This window comes from Tamandua tetradactyla, chromosome 3 (assembly GCF_023851605.1).
Source record: "Tamandua tetradactyla isolate mTamTet1 chromosome 3, mTamTet1.pri, whole genome shotgun sequence".
Taxonomy (NCBI): domain Eukaryota; kingdom Metazoa; phylum Chordata; class Mammalia; order Pilosa; family Myrmecophagidae; genus Tamandua; species Tamandua tetradactyla.
Genome location: NC_135329.1, coordinates 7,336,824 through 7,356,576, shown reverse-complemented (window position 1 = coordinate 7,356,576; position 19,753 = coordinate 7,336,824). Strand labels below are relative to the sequence as shown.

Here is a 19,753-nt window from a genome sequence, read left to right as displayed (position 1 = left end):
GGGTAAACAGTTTGCTAATTAGGTTGAACTTAATTGCTAGGGAATAGATAGAAGTGAAGGCAGTTCATTAGTGGGTCTATAACTAATGTTGCCATATTGAAAGTGAACATGATTGAAAGGGGTTGTATAGACTCATGTGTCCCAACAATTAACACTACAATTATAAATACGTTCTTGCATGAAATACTGCAAAGGTATGAAGCTTGTACACAGAATGTATAATTTCAGTGCATAGGGGGAAATGTTACTGCCTGCCATGGGTTATGTGTAACAGGAAAACATCAATAGTACCACAGTAATATCAGGGTTAAATAATGGGGGAGGGACAAGAGTTAAGGGGAGGTTTAGATTTTCTATTTGAGAAAATTTTCTATTTTGAGAGCCCTTAATCCTATGTAGCTTAATGTAATGCCTAGATACATCCCAGAATATATTAAGCAAATAATCAAAAAGTGTTGATTTGAGGGATGGGAGAAAAGTGTTTATTGGCTAATTTTCTTTTGGGAACAATGAAATTATCTAAAATTGACAGTGTGATGGACTGTTAACTTTGGACTTATACATAAGGCCCAGTAGATGGAGGTGGCTGAAAGATGCACTGACTGAGCAGATTGGCGAACGATGGTGTAAACATACGATCAAACACAGTGCTGCTACAAAAAAGAATGATGTTGTGAGGCATGCAACAATGTGAATGAAACTCTGGGATATTTGGTAAGGCAAAATAAGCCAAAACAAAAGCACAAATATTGTGTGGGCCCATTTAGAAAATACTTATAAGAAAACATGGGTCTAGATTGTAAGCTGTTATAGCAGTCACATTTAGTCCAGAGTAATTGTTATTTTTGGTTTTTGAAAGGCTGTTTTATATATCCATAACCTGGTATTTAGAGATAAGAATGAAGTAGATCAGATCGGGATTCAGGTAATTTAGAATACAGGGGTAAGGAAGACATTGCCTGTATTTTAGAACTTCACCTACTCTTTGAGACCAAAGGAAGAAAGTTCTATTATGTCCAGAACCTAAATTTTCTGTAGTACATAGTCTAACTCAACTTGTCTGGATAGATCATTTAAACAATCCAGACACAGGGAGCCAAGAATGTGAATGACAGCCCTTAATCCTATGTAGCTTAATGTAATACCTAGATACATCCCAGAGTATATTAAGCAAATGATCAAAAAGTATTGGCAAAGCCCCTTGAGGGATAGGAGAAAAAAATATGGAACGATTAAACTTTACCACTGGGGAAACCCTGGATACTGTGTCAAACATTAGGGACACCCAAATCAATTGGCTAAGCCCTTGATCTTGAGGCTTGCTCTTGTGAAGTTTATGTATATAGCAGAGAAGTTTATCCTACTTTAGGTGTGCCTAAGAGTCACCTCCGGAGGACCTCTTTTCTGCTCAGGTGTGGCCTCTCTCTCTCTAAGCCCACTCTGCAAGTGAAACCATTACCCTCTCCCCTACGTGGGACATGACATCCAGAGATGAAATTCTCCCTGGCAGCATGGGAGATGACTCCCAGGGTTGAGCCTGGCCCTGACACCTTGGGATCAACAATTCCGTCGTGACCAAAAGGGGGAAAAGAAGTGTAACAAATAAGGAATCAGTGACTGAGAGAGTTCAAATAGTCAAGAAGCTACTCTGGAGGTTGCTTTTATGCAAACTTCCTATCATAACTTGCCAAACCCCAAACAAAACCATTCCAGCTAATCCTAAAGAACACCTAGGATAATATATAAGATTCTACAAAGGTTCCATGCACTATGGTAACCTTCCAGAAACCTACACCCTCCAGATGGGTCCCTGGTACAGATAAGTCCTGAAACCTAGAGGGGCCAGCCTTTCCAGAACATCAGCTAGTTCCATCTCCCTACCCCTTATTACTGACAGCCCTTCCAATATGAAAAAGAATAGTCAAACTCCTAAAGAGTGGAAGAAAGATCAAAGGTGATGGTGGAGTTATACAGAGAAGGTAGGGTTTAACAAACAAGTATGATTGCTGAATCATTATATTATTTCTTTTAGTCTCCAGTATCTTAGAACAGCTAGAAATATAAACCTAAAATAGCGGAATTGTAACCCATACCAAACTGAAATCTGTTCTATAACTAATTGTTGTACCGTGCTTTGAAATATATTCCTTTTTTGTATATATGTTATTTTTCACAAAAAAAGAAACAAAAAGTCAATTGTGATGATAAAAAAATATTTATTCCTTCTAGCCTCCAATGTTCTAGAGCACCTAGAAGGAAAAATCTGAGAGGATCGTGCAGTAGCCCATGACAAACTCTGGGATCTGTCCTGTAACTTCTTGTTGAAGAGTACTTTGAAAATTATTGCTTTTTCTTTCTATGCTTTGTATATATGTTATATCACAGAATAAAAAATGTTTAAAAGTACATATATATTAACAGCTGCCGAGGGACCTCCTGCTATAGATGAGGGCAGAAGTTTCAGGATTTATGGTGAGCTGAGAACACATTACTCCTCTACGGACTCTCAATTTGTATCTAAATCTTACCCGCCACTACGGTAAACATCATCAGGATTCCTATGTATCTAAAACTGTAAAAACAATAAAAAATTTAGACTAATCTTTAAAAAAAATGTACTTGGAAATTTATTGCTTTTTTGTATTTATGTTACATTTCACAATTTTAAAAATGTTAAAATAAAAAAATGCAATAGGCTGTATCTTATGGTTCAATGAATTTAGCTTAAATACAAAATAAGCTTGGAACTGTTTGCATAACCAGCGAAAATGTTGGTCCAACTCTTTAAACTACACTTTATTTAAAAAAAAAAAAAAGTACCGTTTTATTGGTGTGCTTCAAATAATATTCAAAATTCTTTTGTTTGGCTTTTTCCAACCCTGTATAGGAGATTACTTTTTCCATAATTCTTTGCTGAAGAGGCTCTGCAACATTTTGGATCCATTTTTTATGTAACAGCTCTTTTTTTCTTTCTTTAAAAATATCCAGATGCTGAAAGTATGTATCCAAGCTCTAATGAAGGGACACAAAAGGGGAAAACAAATTATTTTTAAAATGTCCATTTACTCTCAATTGAACAAAAACAAACAAAAAAACTTATTCCTACTTCTAAGCTCTTGGCCACATTCAGGTTGCAAAGTTCTACTACAAGATAAAGGACCAAATAAAGCATCTAATTTCAATCCGTCTCATTGAAATGAAAACCTACCTGTGTTTATCAATTCCATGGTGACTATCAGTACTGGTTGCTCATTACCCTTAAATATTCATTCATTTCTGGTGGTTTTATTTATCTCCACTGAGTTGTGGGAACATACAAGAATGAGGCAAGTTTTAGTAGTAAAGAATTTCTATTGAACAGTAGGAAAAAGAGTGGTTTGGTTAGAACAATCAGATCCCTGAAGGACAGACCCAGGTGGAATTGCAGGGAGGGGGATTTCTGCAATGGGGCAGTACAATCTCAGCCCGATGTAGTACACATGAGAAAAGCTCCCCTGAAAAATCTTCTCGACATGGTAATCAACCCGACCACACTGCAAGGCGTCACTCTTGCTCACCTAGAACACACTTAAAATAAGTAGTCTGTAGCCACCTCTTACCTTCACAACATAGTTTTCTCTACATAATATTGTACGTACAGCTTCATCAATGTCTTCTCTAGCTAATGCCTAAAATTACAGAATTGAACGTTAGGATGTAAAGCCTGAAGAAATAAATCAGAATGACAGAATGCAGTTTGTTTTACTAACAGTTTTAGGGCAAACCTATTATCTGTACCTCAGAGCATCTTTTATAACTGTTAATTTTGGAAATTTTCAAACACAAATTCCCCACAAACCCATCACCCAGGTTCAACAATGATCAGCGGAGTCAATCTTACTTCACTTAAATCACCTATGCCCTTCCAGTTACTTTGAGCCAAGTCCATGACATCATATCATTAAACCATTTTTTTAAGTACCAAGAAAATTTACTAAGTAAAGTGATCTTCCATAAAGTGAACTTCCTTTAGGCATTCAGTAGACATTTTTTAAAGGGTCCCTGAAGTTTCTAAGCCTACTGTTAGGTTTCTTTGTAAGTCAAAATCATAGAAAGTTAGATTGAGTTCAACTACCCATAGCCACAGGCTTGTTGGTGGCACCTCCTGACCTCATTTCCTTATTGTCTTATATCTAGGGACTTGCTTTTTCCATTGTGTGTTTGGGCAAAATTGAGGCACTTAAATCCTCACTTGATGGCTTTTTCAATTGGATCACTGTGAACTGATCTTCCAGCTTCATTCTTATAGGATTAAACAGGATCAAATAAAAAGTAAAAAAAAAAAACCCAAGAGCTGGGAGAGAAATGCTATTACCTAAAATAAGTATTTCTAAAGTAAAATAATACAGGTTCTTAAAAATAGGTTATCCAATCTCTGGCTCTTCCTTCTGTCCTGCCACACCAAGTGTGTCTAAACAAAGTCAACTGTTAGATCTGTGAATAAGTAAAATCCCAAAAAGGAGAGTTGTTGTTTTACCCATACTTTTAATAGTTTCTCATGGAATCTAAAATGACATTCAGACAGTTGCTCAGGTCTTCTCCAAAACAAAGCTTTCCTGATATAAACAGAATCTTGTTCTAACATCTTATAATTACTTTTTAAATATTTTTATTGAGATATCTTCACACACATACAATCCACCCATAGTATACAATCAATGGCTCACAACATCATCACATAGTTGAGTATTCATCACCATGATCATTTTTAGAACATTTGCATCACTCCAGAAAAAGTAAGAAAATGAAAAAAGAAAAAACTCATACATATCATTCTGTATTAGCTAGGGTTCTATAGAGAAACAGAATCAGCAGGAGATATCTACAAGTATAAAATTTATAAAGGTGTCTCATGTAACTGTGGGGATGTAAAGTCCAAGTTCTGTAGGGCAGACCGCAAGCTGGCAGCTCCAAAGAAGGTCCTCAATGAACTCTCAGGAGAGGGCAGCTGGCTGAAGCAGGAAGAGAGCCTGTCTCTTCTGAATCCTCCTTAAAAGCCTTCTGGTGATAATATCAAGCATCACTCATTGCAGAAGACACTCCCCTTAGCTGATTACAAATGCAATCAGCTGTGGAAGCAGCCAACATGATCATGATTTAATTCTATGAAATGTCCTCATAGCAACAGACAAGCCAGTACTTGCTTGACCAGACAACCAAGTACCACCACCTGGCCAAGTTGACACATGAACCTGAGCATGACACATACCTCTTACCCCCCCCCCCCCCATTGATCACTAGCATTTTAATCTACCCAATTTTTTGCCCTTTATCCTCCCTATTATTTATTTATTTTTGTCCTTATTTTTTTACTCATCTGTCCATACCCTGGATAAAAGGAACATCAGATAACAAGGTTTTCACCGTCACATGTTCACATTGTAAAAGCTAGATAGCTATAAAATCATCTTCTTCTCATAATTATTTGAAGATGATAAGTGCCAAATTATGTAAAACCGTTTTATCTCTCATACTACAGTAAAGATTCAGAATAAATCAATCTACTTATTTGAAGTAAAAAATAAACACATTGACAAGCATCTTGTCACTTGTCACAAAATCACATATTTTGAGCCATCTAGCAACATTATTAGTCACATGTCATGTTTCTAAATGATCATTCTTTGTTGTACTTTAAGAATGGGCTGGGCGGGCCACGGTGGCTCAGTGGCAGAGTTCTCACCTGCTATGCCGGACGCCTGGGTTCAATTCCTGGTGCCTGCGCACGCAAAAAAAAGAAAATAATACAGGATAGGCAGTTTTTAAAGGGAGAAATGTTTATTTGGTGCGAAATTTATATTTTGACTATTGCATTTCCTAATTTAACTAAATGGTCAGTTTAACTGAACACCCTAAGTACATGGAACCTTGAATCGGGCATGAGGTTTTTACTTTTTATTTATTTATTTTTTTTTTTATTAATTAACGGAAAAAAGAAATTAACCCAACATTTAGAAATCATACCATTCTACATATGCAATCAGTAATTCTTAACATCATCACATAGATGCATGATCATCGTTTCTTAGTACATTTGCATCAGTTAGGGCATGAGGTTTTATTGATTTGTCCAGGTTAGTGTGATGCCCTGATAAATTCCAGGGCAATCTGAACAGTGAATAAAGAAATATTTGCAAAGTCCCCTTGTGGGAGTGGGGAGAAAGGGGGAAAATTTCAACTTTCTCATTTGGAGAATTCCTGATATTCTTGCAAGCAGTGGGGACAACCAAATCAACAGGCCAAGCCCTCGATCTTGGGGGTTGCCCCTATGAAACTTATGCCTGCAAAGGATAGGCTAAGCCTACTTAAAATTAGGCCTAAGAGTCACACCCCCAGAGAACTCTTTTGATGCTCAGATGTGGCCTCTCTCTCTCAGTCAACTCAGCAGGTAAACTCACTGTCCTCACCCTCTCTACATGGGACATGACTCCCAGGGGTGTAAATCTCCCTGGCAACATGGGACAGAAATCCTGGGATGAGCCAGGGCCCAGCATCAAAGGATTGGGTAAATCTTCTTGACCAAAAGGGGGAAGAAAGAAACAGCTGAGAGATTTCAGAGTTGAGAGGTTATCCTGGACGTTATTCTCACACATTATATAGATATTCCTTTTTAGTTAAGGTATATTGGACTAGTTAGAGGGAAGTACCTGAAACTGTAGAGCTGTTTTCCAGTAGCCTTGATTCTTGTAGATGATTGTATAATGATAGAGCTTTTGCAATGTGACTGTGTAGTTGTGAAAACCTTGTCTGACGCTTCTTTTATCTACGACTTCCACAGATGAGTAAAAAATATGGATAAAAATAAACAAATAATAGGCAGAACAAAGGTTAAAATAAATTTAGTAGGCTGAAATACTTGTGGTCAACCAGACGGAGGAGTAAGGGGTATGGTATGTATAAGTGTTGTCTTTTTTCTTTTCTCTTTGTTTTGCTGAAGAGATGCAAGTGTTCAAAAAATGATCACGGTGATGAATACACAGCTATGTGATGCTATTGTGAGCCACTGATTGCCCACCATGCATAGAATGTTTGCATGTCAAGAATGTATTGTTTGTTCGTTGTGTAACAATAAAAATATTTTTAAAAAGAAAGAATAGGCAGTTTGTTTTATTTTTGTCTTTGATGGCAACCTCACACAAAACTTTTGTGATTCTGCCAGAATATACAAGGCAAATGTTCATAATTCATGGCAGCACTTTTGAAATCCACCACGCTTACTGCCACTGCCAAGGGGGCAGAACAAACTTCCAAAAGCTTTTCTTTACAGCGAGGCAGACTGTAGGATCGTAGAAGACAACGGATTTTCCCTGCGGGGAAATCATGACTCGACCAGGTGCTGGGCCGCCAGGCCCGTCCGCAGCCGGACACCGGCGACGCGCGACCTCGCGGCCGAAGGCCCGGGGCAGACCCCTGGGCGCCCGGCCGCTTCGCGTCCTGAGCCGCAGCCGCGGTGGAGGCAGCCTCGGTCCCGGCTCTGCGCCCCGCCGCCGACCCGTCGCCTCACGAGCGCGTTTTACCTCCAGGACGGACACGGACTCGGGGTCCGGCCATTCTCTTGAGTTTCGCGGGCTGAAGCGCTCGCAACGGGGCGCGGCGTTCATGGCAGCCGCGGCGGGAGGGAGGCCTGACGAGGGGCTAGGTGAGCGCTGGCGGAGAAGGCGGCGCCGCGGCCTCGGCGCCCGCGGACAGTGGCGAGGAGAGCCGCCCGCCCGCGTCCCGGCCGGGCTTCCGGGAGAGGCGGTTGGCGCCGCTCGGGCCCGGGCCCAGGCGGAGGGCGCGCTCAGGCCCCGGGACGACGGGGGCGGCCGCGGGGACCGCGTGGGGGCCGGGGGGCCGCGGGGGGAGGCGGGGTCGGGGAACCGCGTGGGGGGCGGGGGCGGGGGTCTGCGTGGGGTCGGGGGCGGGGGACCGCGTGGGGAGCGGGGGCCGGGGGAATGGCTGGGGGGGCGGGGACCGCGTGGGGGGCGGGGCGCGGGGGCGGGGGTCCGCGTGGGGGGCGGGGGCGGGGGACCGCATGGGGGCGGGGGCGGGGGACCGCGTGGGGGACGGGGGCCGGGGGAACCGCTGGGGGGTTCGGGGGACCGCGTGGGGGGCGGGGGCCGGGGGAACCGCTGGGGGGTTCGGGGGACCGCGTGGGGGGGCGGGGGCGGGGGTCTGCGTGGGGGCGGGGGCGGGGGACCGCGTGGGGGCGGGGGCGGGGTCGGGGAACCGCGTGGGGGGCGGGGTCGGGGGACCGTGTGGGGGACGGGAGGCCGGGGGAACCGCTGGGGGGTTCGGGGGACTGCGTGGGGGGTGGGGGCCGGGGGAACCGCTTGGGGGGCGGGGGACTGTGTGGGGGGCGGGGGCCGGGGGAACCGCGTGGGGGGCGGGGGCCGCGGGGCCCTGCGCGGTCGGGGTCTCCGGGAGCCGACCGGCGGGCCTCGACCAGCCCCTAGGCGGCTGGGAGGGCTGCCCCAATCTTCCGGGGAAGGAAATGTGTTTTTTAAACAAATTGGAACACTCTGTTTAAACAAGAGCCCCTCTTCCCTCAAGACCCCCCCCCCCCCACCTCCTGCCAGCCTCCTTCGCCCCAAAGCGCCACCCACCCCCGCCTGGGGCGGTGGGTGCGCCCTGCTGGGGCCACGTGAGGGGTCAAACTGCTGAATCCTCCACCACCCTTTGTCTTGGTTTTTTTTTTTTTAATAAATTGAGGTCATGTAAATTAATACTGAATAGGATTTAACATGTGCATATCATTGAAAGCTACAGCTACAGAAAGGGGTGACTCGAAGTGAGTTATAAGGACTTCCGGAGAGCGGGGACTACTTTTTGAAACCTGACATCGAAGGATACAGTTGAATAATTATTGGGAAAACCTGTAATTTCTCAAGAAACTTGACCTATATATTTAGTTGTTTTAATCCACAGTTTCCTTTAGCCGCCCTGCCAGCTAATAAAAGAGTAGTTACTCTGTTCCATCAAGCCCAAGAACCCGGAGGAACCTTTGATCATCATCCTTTTACAGCTGAGGTCAGAGTGGTTGAGCAGCTAAATTACAAAACTTGCCTACATTTCAATTCAGGACTTTCTAATTCAAAAGTATGTGTTCTTTGCCTTATGCTGCTGTGCCTATTTGCTAACTAAATGTGTATTTCTTAATGTTCCATTATTCTTCCCTTCCTTGATTTAGCAAATTTAAATATCTTTTGTTCCCAGTTATAAAAATTGAAGAAATCAATGCATTTATACTGCTCCTATCTTCTCTCTCCTACCCAATTCGTTAGTATTTACAACACTTAAATTCTGTTTCTTGACCATAATCCCTCCTTTGTCCCACAGTTCATAGAATCAAGGCTCACCGTCAGCCCTTTTGCTGTATATACTTTGTCTTGGCTGATTCAGTTCATTATCTAGTAGTTTCTTCAAGAAAGATTCATGGGAATGACAGTCCCCTAGTTCTCATGTGTTTAGATATGCCTGCTAGCTTTTACTTTAATGGCAGTGGGCCGGAAATTAAAATTCTTGGGTCACACACTGGTTGAGGTAGCGTGGAAGGCCCTCGCTGGATGGTTTTCTAGTGCTGAATGTTGGATTTTATCCCCCTGAAAGTAACTTGATCTTTTTTTCTGGCTAATCCTATAATTCTTTATCTCTAAAGTTCAATAACTGCTAGGATATGTCTGGGTATTTTTCTCTGTGTCAGTTTTTCGTGGTATATGCCCTTTCAATGGAAATCTATGTTAACGTATTTCTCTGTCCTTATTTTAGTTTTCCTTCTAGGGGACTCCAGTTATGCATAAGTAGGATCACATTTGCCTGACTTCTAAGTCTTTTTATTTCATTTTGCTCGTTTTTCTTACTCCAGTCCTCTGTATTTCAGCAGTGTCTACTCCATGGTTTCATTGTCAGTTTTTGTGTTTTTTTTTTACCTCATTCCAGCTCATGTTTCATGTCTTTTCCTCCTAATTTCTTCCTTAAACTCTTTTCTGTTTTATATTTTATCCTTTTAGTAGCTTCTTATTTTAACAGCTGCATTGTTATAATTTAGTTCATATACCATACAATTCATCCATTAAAAGTGTACAGTTCAGTGGGTTTTTGTGTGTATTCACAGAGCTGTGTACTTATCACCACAATAAATTTTGGAACATTTTTATCATCCCCAAAAGAAATCCTGTACCCATTAGCAGTCAGTCTCCTTCTTGTCCCAACCCCCAACCTTCCCAGCCCCAGGCAACCACAGTCTACTTTCAACTTTCATGGATTTGTCAATTCTGGAAAGTTCATATAAATGGAATCATACAATAGGTATGGTCTTTTGTGACTGCCTTCTTTGACTTAGCATAATGTCTTCAAGGTTCATCTGTGTTGTGGCTTCTGCTTTCAGTACTTCATTCTTTTTTATTGCCAGATAATATTATTCCATTACATGGATATACCACTTTTTGTTTCATTATCAGTTGATGGACATTTGGATTGTTTCCTTCCCCCACCCCTTTTAATTATGAGTGTTTAGTTTCCCAGGCCGCTCAACCAAATACCATGATGTGGATTGGCATAGATAAAAGGACTTTATTAGCTTACAGTTGTGAGGCTAAAAGAAAGTCCAATCAAGGCATTATCAAGGCCATGCCTTCTTCCCTAAGATTGTTGCTCTGGAGCCAGCTGCCAGCGATCCTTGGCTCCTCCATCATATAGCAAGGCACATGATTGTGATTCCTAGTCTTTCCCGTCTCTTCCAGGTTCCATTGATGTAGCTTCTTGCTTCCTGTAGCTTTGTCCTCTCCTTCTGAATTCCACTCCCCTTACGAAGAACTCCACTAACAGGATTTACACTCGTTCTGATTGGGCTGAGCTACACTTTCTTAATTGAAGTAGCCTCATCGAAAGGTCCTACTTACAATGGATTTAGAACCATGGAATGCATTAAATTTAAGAGCATGTTTTTCTGGGGTACATACAGCTTTAAACTACCACAATGAGTAATGCTGCTGTGAATGTCTTTTATTTTAAAGAGGCCCTTGCTTCTTTTTTTTTTTTTTTCCTAATTCTTGGCAAAATGTTGGATCAGAAATTTCATCTGTGGGAAACATTCTTCTGGTGGGTATTCTTGTCTGCTTTTTTCCTCACTTATTTGTGTCCTCATTCTTCCCTTATGCTTTTCTATATCCTGTGGTAGCTCCTTTTTGATTACTCATTTGTGGAAGAGGTGAGTTTTTCCTAACCCAACTTGTTTTTGTTTGCTAAAGCTGACAAAATGCAATATACCAGAAATGCTCTGGTTTTAATGGAGGGGATTTATTAGCTTACAAGCTTACAATTTTAAAGCTGTGAAAATGTCCAAATCAAGCCTTCAGCGGGATGATACCTTCTTCCCGAAGAAAGGCCATCAGCTGCTCTGCCACATGACCAGGCACATGCGACATCTGCTGGTCTCTCCCTTCTCTCCTGGATTTCATTGCTTCCAGCTTCTGGCTTCACTGGCTTTCTCTGTGAGCTTCTGTGTGTGTGTCCTTGTCTCTCAGCTTCTTTGGCTTTTCTCTCCAAGCTTCTCTGAGGCTTTTTTCTGTCTTTTCACTATTTTATAAAGGACTCCAGTAAGAGGATTAAGATCCACCCTGAATGAGGTGGGTCACAACTTAAAATCCTACTCATCAAAAGGTCCTATTTACAGTGGGTCCACACCAACGGGAATGGATTAAATTTAAGAGCATTAGCTTTTCTTGGGTATGTACAGCTTCAAACCATCACACAGCTATTTGCAGGAATTTTTGGTGAGGGCTACGGGCTGGTAGGAATTTTCTTTATAACCTAGGATTTTGCAAGTTCCTTCAACCTTGACTTCAACAGAGACAGCCAGCTAAAGAGCTGTTTACAATTCAGTCTTTCTTCTCCCACTATCATATGAACAGACTACTTGTAGCAAATACAACTGTCCATCCTATTTCTGTGAGTTATGCACCCTATTTCTGCTTTTGCAAACATGAAATTTGGGGATGTACACAGTACACCTTAGGGATTGTACTTTGCCAGTTTTTTCTGACATGTACAGCCATACTGCCATCTTTATTTTCCTCCCACTTTCCTGCTTTATCTCCTCATATTTTGTGGTTTGGACTCTGTCATATAGTTTTCTCAAAGAGGGGACATCTAGGTTTATGGTATTCATTTCCATTTCTGTTCTTACTGCCTTTGGGTGATTTTCAAGAAAAACAGTAAATACTGACAACACTATCATCTTCAAGTCAAAAGCATAATTTGTTTCACCATGTCAGGTAAAACCAGCAAATAGCCTGCTGGAACAGAGAACTCACAATTTAAAAGTTCCTCCTTCTTTAGTTTCAGGGCCCTTTGGTTTCAGCAGTATCACTAACTGTTCCTATTGGAGGAAAACTAGGAACAAGTTACTAAATTTTTCCATGCCTCAATTCATAAATCAGTAAAATGGGCATAATGATGGTACCAATCTCGAAGAGCTGAAGAGTTGTTGAGAGGATTAGTTAATACATGTAAAGTGCTTGGAATCATCTGGCACACAGTAAGTGATTAAAATATATATGTATCAGTGATAGCTATTCTGAAATGGTCTCCCTTGCGTTGTCATTTGCTGACGGTGTTCGTTTCTTAACCCTGACATTTTCCCATTATGAGACTCCGAATCTTATATTAAAACTTCTGTCTTAGCTGGCTGTCTCTGACACCACTCTCAGGAAAAGAGGGTTCACCACCTTGCTACTGCCAGGTCGAGGCAGCATCCAGGTCCCTCCTTGGGCTCTATTTGTACCTGGGGGAAGGGGTGTTACTCCTTGTTACTGCTGGGGAGGGGTGGGAGTCCTTGTTTCTCCCTCTGCCCTTGTCTCCAATGATACCATGGTGGGGTGACCTCATTACTACTGGGCGGTGGTGACAGTCCTGACTCTCCACTAAGCCTCTTCTAATGCCACTCCAGTGGGGAGGAGGAGAGACACCTGGGTGGGGATGTGTGTGTCCAGCCCCCATGTGGTCTCCACTGACAGTGGGAAGCAGGTTCCTTGTTCCTGGTCAGCGGGATAAAGTCCCAGCTCTCTACTTGGCCTTCTCTGACACCACCCTGATGAGTGTAATCAGATTCACACAGGGGTGGAAATTGAGTCTCACCACTTGGTCTCCGCTAGTGTAGGTAGGGCCAAAGTTTTTTGTGTTTTGTTTTTTGTTTTTATTATATTTGGCTAGAGTAAAGTGCTTACACTCTAAAAATTTTCCATCTTACTAGCGTGCCCCTCTCTTGGTCCTACAAGAGATGGCAAGCTTTTGGGATTGGTTCTTTTGTCTGCTCCTGTTGTTACCAGATTGCTGGCTTTTTCAGATTCAACTCTGGGATAGATGAGGTGTATTAGTCAAGGATCTCCAGAGAAACAGAACCAGTAGGAGATATCTGTAAATGTAAGATTTGTAATCAATTTGATTGGATTATCTTATCTGTGGGAGGTGCGGCCTTAGTTGATCATAGATGTAATCACCCACAGCTGCAATCAACTGACTGGTGATTTAATAAACCAGCCTTCTGGTTTATCAACCAGTCACAAAATATCCTTACAGTAACAATTAGGCCAGTGCTTACCCGACCAGACAACTGGGCACCATAACTTCATTACAGTTTTACACATCTGCTGCTTGGAAGACTTTTCCCCAGACTAGCTGTTAGCTAGTACATTAAAATGTTTCTCCTTTACTGTCCACACCCTTCTGATATCTGGCACCATAGAACACATTTATGTCAGAGGATGATCATTGGCCCTGCAACTTCATGGCATAATGATGGCTGATGAGTTAGCTCAGTAGACAGGTGCATTCCTGGAGGTCATTCCTACACCAGACTGACTAGTAATAGCTTAGCTGTTCGTGGAGGAGACTGCAAATCACAAAACTTATGTCACTAAATCCAAACTAAATGGATTCTCAAATCAACTTCCCTGTAGCCAAATCTAAAAATGCCCATTGCCAATCAAGCACCATCCAATGTGAAAGGAAGTGTGGCAAAGGGTAAATTGTAACAGAAAGAGACAGAATCTTAACAAATGATGGTCAAGATGTCTTACATTTGAAAACTTTACAAAAATACATGACCATGTGAGCACGCTGCTAGTGCCATGCCCAGACCCTCAGAAGGGGCCTGTGCAAGTGAGAGGCTCTGAAGCTTTAAACTTCACTAGCTTGAAAGTGTATCCATTTCTGAGACTACTCAAGCAGATATCCTTTTGCCTGCTGATTTATCAGTGAGGGAACTCAAGCTTTCATATTTTTCTCAGGATTCTAAGAGATATCTCCATATGATTCCAGGGGATTTTTACTTCATTTAATTCTAGATGGTTACTTACAACAACACATCATATACCAATCTGGAACAGGTGGAAGGGCTGAGATCACAGCATGGAACTGTAAGTAAAGCCCCTGAACTCCAGAGGCTGGCACCCTCCCCAACTGGCACAGCAGGCTGCTGGAGAAACTTCCCAGTGGGAAAAAGAAGCAGTTTATACTAGGAACAAAGGAAGGTAGCTCAACCTATTGCCAATTGCAGTTTTATTTAACAAATTTGGATGACTGAATACAAGCTCCAAGCACAGATAAACCCAGAGAATGCAGGAAAAACTACTCTGCCTGAGGTTTCTCCTGGCAAAGAGGAGACAGAGCTGACAAAGGGAGGGGGGGGGAAAAACAGGGGCTTTTGAAGTTGGCCATGCTCAGAATACTGGAAAAGGGTAATGTCCCTTTATAGAGCTGTGTACCAACTCTGGCTGTTGACTGGCAAAACTTGGGGACTGGGGACTGGCTCTGAAAAGGGATTTTCTTTTTTCTAATTATTCTAAGTAGTGCATTAGAGAAAGCCTCAGACATTTTCGATTGTCAGCTGTGGCCCAGCCAAGGGCAGAGTTAAGATAGGTCTGAGAGACAAAGGAACAAATCAAGTGAAGGAAATAATTCCCTAAAGGACATATCTCTCCCAAGAAAATGGGAGTGGGACCCAACTCAAGTGGCAGCCCTCCTTCAGAAACAGCTTAAGTGTTTGCCTTCCACCTCAGCATCTGTCTCAACCTGTTGGGGCCCAGGCCACGTCAGAGTAATCTTGAAGCAGGCCTATGACTGCTGGCAAAGTCATGTCAGAATAACCTCGGAGGCACAGCCCCTTGGTCTCCTGTGGAATGAGGTCCAGCCTGTATGCACCTTATCTAATCCAGCCTTACTGTGGGAGAGTTCTGCCTCTGCAGTTTCAGGCAGGTCAGTCAATGTTCACTCTGCTCTCAAGGATGCTGACTCTAGAGCCCAAAGAGAGCTATATAGAAAGCATTCTGATAAGTAATAAATGGTTTCTGGGACAGGAACTGTGAACCAAACTTTGTAGCTTTGCAGGAATGACAGATATTAAAAAATAATCCTGCTTTGATTATACTCCCTAAAGCAGTTCCTGTGAAAGAGCACAATAAGTATGTGGATGTCAGTTTATTCGTAACTCTTGATCCTGATGAGCTTGAGTACCCTGACCTCACTTAACTAACTTCTCCTGTCTGTCGTTTCTTAATCCTGCGTGGCACTCCTTCTCCCCTGTTCCCGGGGAAATCCTGGCATCAACCATGCCTCTGGTAGGCTGAGAATTAAAGGCTCCACACTGCTTTATGCCAGTGGGGAACTGTGAGCTGACAAATGCTACATGCTGGGCAGGATAGGAAAAGCATAGAGTCTAGAGACACTACAGGAAAGTCAGACAACCTGCAGGGTTTCACCCTCAGGGAAACTTGATACTGATTACACCATCCTCCTGAGATCTGGGTCTACGGTGTCTGGTCAGTCATATCTGGGGAGACCCCCCCTCGAAAAAAGTTCCATATACACAAAGAAAGAATGAGAAAAAAAGAGCTGAAAAATTCTGAATAGTTAAAGAGAATCTATGCTAGACGTCTAGAATAAGTTGAATTCCAAAATAAAATAAAAAAAGACAACAAACAAGAAAGCCCTAGATTAAAGAGTGGAAATCATATGCAGAGACACCAACAAAAAATTACAAGTCATACCAGGAAAAACAAAGCTATGGCCCAATTAAAGGAATACACTAACACTGCAAATGAGATACAGGAGTTGAAACAACTAATTAATGTTCAAACATGCTAAATCAAGTCAAAAATCAAATCAACAAGTTGAGAGAAGGTATGGCAAAAGAGATGAAGGACATTAAAAACACATTAGGTGGCCATAAAGAAGAACTAGAGAGCTTGAAAAACCAAATAGCAGAACTTATGGGAATTAAAGTCACAATAGAAGAGATGAAAACAGTGGAGACTTCAAATCGCAGATCTGAAGAAGCAGAAGAAAGGATTAGTGAACTAGAGGACAGGACATCTGAAATCCTACACACAAAAGATCAGATAGGGAAAATAATGTAAAAATGTGAGCAAAATCTCAGGGAATTAAGTGACAGCAGGAAGCACACAAATTGCGCATATTCCAGAAGTTGAAGAAAAGGGAAAGCAGCAGAAACAATAATGAAGGAAATTATTACTGAAAATTTCCCATCCCTTATGAAAGATATGAAATTACAGATCCAAGAAGTGCAGCATACCCGAAACAGTCTATATCTACATAGACCTATTCCAAGACACTTAATAATCAGGTTGTCAAATGTCAAAGACAAAGAGAGAATTCTGAGAGGAGCAAGAGAACAATGTTCCATCACATACAAAGGAAGCTCAATAAAACTATGTGCACATTTCTCAGCAGAAACCATGGAGGCAAGAAGTTAGTAGTATGATATATTTAAGACTGAAAGAGAAAAACTGCCAGCCAAGAATTCTATGTCCAGCAAAATTGTCCTTCAAAAATGAGGGAGGAGAAGGGGCCAAGATGGCGGCTTAGTAAGGTACGTGTATCTTAGTTCCTCCTCCAGAGCAACTACTAGGTGACCAGAAACAGTGCAGAACAGCTCCCAGGGCCACGGCAGGGACCGGACACACAGCGTACCCCAGTCTGAACTGGCTGGACCGGCTGCGAGACTCTGCTGCGGTGAGCTCCATGAGTGGTGCACGCTTCCCTGGGCCGCGGCAGCTGGCGGCTGGCGCCCCTCCCTCCCTCCTACCCAGACGGGCTGAGAGTCTCGGAGAGGCAAGTTCCCTAAGCCGCAGCGGCCGGCGGCTGGCAACCCTCTCTCATGGGCGGCTTCCCGAACCGGCTACGAGTCTTGGACCAGCGAGTTCCCCAAGCCCCAGCGGCCGGCGACCGGCACCCATCCCCGACAGGTGGCTTCCCGGTCCGGCGGCGAGTCTCGGATCAGCAAGCTCCCCAAGCGGCGGCGGCTGGCGACTGGTGCCCCTCCCCCACAGGCGGCTTCACGGTCTGACAGCAAGTCTCCGATCAGTGAGCTCCACAAGCCGTGGCGGCTGGCAGCCGGTGCTCCTCCCCCACAGGCGGCATCCCGGTCCGGCGGTGAATCTCAGATCAGCGAGCTCCCAAAGCCATGGCGTCCAGCGGCCGGTGCCCCTCCCCCACAGGCAGCTTCACTGTCCAGCGGCGAGTCTCCGATCAGCGAGCTCCCCAAGCCGCGGCAGCCGGCAGCCGGTGCCCCTCCCACACAGGCAGCTTCCCGATCCGGCGGCGAGTCTCCGATCAGCAAGCTCCCCAAGCTGTGGCGGCCGGCGGCCAGCGGCCCTCCCCCACAGGTGGCTTCCTGGTCCGGCGGCAAGTCTCCGATCAGCGAGCTCCCCAAGCCACGGCGGCCGGTGACTGGCGCCCCTGCCCCACAGTCGGCTTCCCGGTCCGGCGGCAAGTCTCGGATCAGCGAGCTCCCCAAGCCGCGGCGGTCGGCAGCAGGTGCCCCTCCCCCACAGGCGGCGGCCCAGAGGGAGAGGAGGGAGTGTCCGACAGTGGCAGGGACTGGATCCAACCAAACACCAATACTGGCATTAATAAAGGAGCCACAACATCTTTTCCTGGTGGGACCCGCAGACAGACAAGCACCACATACTGGGCAGGATAAAAAAAACAGAGCCCAGAGACTTCACAGGAAAGTCTTTCAACCTGCTGGATCTCACACTCAGGGAAATCTGATAAAATGTCCAGATGCCAACAAAAAATAACAAATCACACCAGGAAAATTGAAGATATGGCCCACTCAAAGGAACAAACCAATAGTTCAAATGAGATATAGGAGCTGAGACAACTAATTCTGAATATACGAGCAGAAATGGAAAACCTCATCAAAAACTAAATCAGTGAATTGAGGGAGGACATGAAGAAGGCAAGGAATGAACAAAAAGAAGAAATGGAAAGTCTGAAAAAACAAATCACAGAACTTATGGGAATGAAAGATACAGTAGAAGAGATGAAAAAAAACAATGGAAACCTACAATGGTAGATTTCAAGAGACAGAGCTTAGGATTAGTGAACTGGAGGATGGAACATCTGAAATCCAAAAAGAAACAGAAACTATAGGGAAAAGAATGGAAAAATAGGAGCAGGGACTCAGGGAATTGAATGATAATATGAAGCGCACAAATATACGTGTTGTGGGTGTCCCAGAAGGAGAAGAGAAGGGAAAAGGGGGAGAATAACTAATGGTAGAAATTATCACTGAAAATTTCCCAAATCTTATGGAAGACCTAAAATTACAGATCCAAGAAGTGCAGCACACCCCAAAGAGAATAGATCCAAATAGGCGTTCTCCAAGACACTTACTAGTTAGAATGTCAGAGGTCAAAGAGAAAGAGAGGATCTTGAAAGCAGCAAGAGAAAAACAATCCATCACATACAAGGGAAACCCAATAAGACTATGTGTCGATTTCTCAGCAGAAACCATGGAGGCAAGAAGACAGTGGGATGATATATTTAAATTACTAAAAGAGAAAAACTGCCAACCAAGAATTCTATATCCAGCAAAATTGTCCTTCAAAAATGAGGGAGAAATTAAAACACTTTCAGACAAAAAGTCACTGAGAGAATTTGTGACCAAGAGACCAGCTCTGCAAGAAATACTAAAGGGAGCACTAGAGTCAGATACGAAAAGACAGAAGAGAGAGGTGTGGAGAAGAGTGTAGAAAGAAGGAATATTAAATATGATATATATAATACAAAAGGCAAAATGGTAGAGGAAAGTATTGCCCAAATAGTAATAACACTAAATGTTAATGGACTGAATTCCCCAATCAAAAGACATAGACTGGCAGAATGGATTAAAAAACAGGATCCTTCTATATGCTGTCTACAGGAAACACATCTTAGACCCAAAGATAAACATAGGTTGAAAGTGAAAGGTTGAGAAAAGATATTTCATGCAAATAACAACCAGAAAAGAGCAGGAGTAGCTATACTAATATCCAACAAGTTAGACTTCAAATGTAAAACAGTTAAAAGAGACAAAGAAGGACACTATATACTAATAAAAGGAACAATTAAACAAGAAGACATAACAATCATAAATATTTATGCACCGAACCAGAATGCCCCAAAATACATGAGGAATACACTACAAACACTGAAAAGGGAAATAGACACATCTACCATAATAGTTGGAGACTTCAATTCCCCACTCTCATCAATGGACAGAACATCTAGACAGAGGATCAATAAAGAAACAGAGAATTTGAATATTACAATAAATGAGCTAGACTTAACAGACATTTATAGGACATTACACCCCACAACAGCAGGATACACCTTTTTCTCATGTGCTCATGGATCATTCTCAAAGATAGACCATATGCTGGGTCACAAA

The 19,753-nt window shown here is 43.2% G+C and overlaps 1 protein-coding gene across 4 annotated transcripts in view; it reads right to left on the bottom strand.

The window, feature by feature from the left end:
* LOC143676943 (protein FAM228A-like) overlaps positions 1 to 7,739 on the bottom strand; it is a 53,935-nt gene extending 46,196 nt beyond the window's left edge. For 3 of the 4 annotated variants that reach the window (XM_077152277.1, XM_077152279.1, XM_077152280.1), the window contains exons 1-3: positions 7,557 to 7,739; positions 3,600 to 3,668; positions 2,821 to 3,012 (exon numbers count right to left, since the gene is read on the bottom strand). In XM_077152277.1, the coding sequence (XP_077008392.1) occupies positions 2,821 to 3,012; positions 3,600 to 3,668; positions 7,557 to 7,640 (345 nt within the window). In that variant the 5' untranslated portion in view covers positions 7,641 to 7,739. Of the gene's footprint in view, positions 1 to 2,820; positions 3,013 to 3,599; positions 3,669 to 5,722; positions 5,759 to 6,686; positions 7,347 to 7,556 lie in introns of all 4 variants that reach the window. The other variant, XM_077152281.1, reaches the window with a different exon arrangement.
* Positions 7,740 to 19,753: the final 12,014 nt, after the last annotated feature.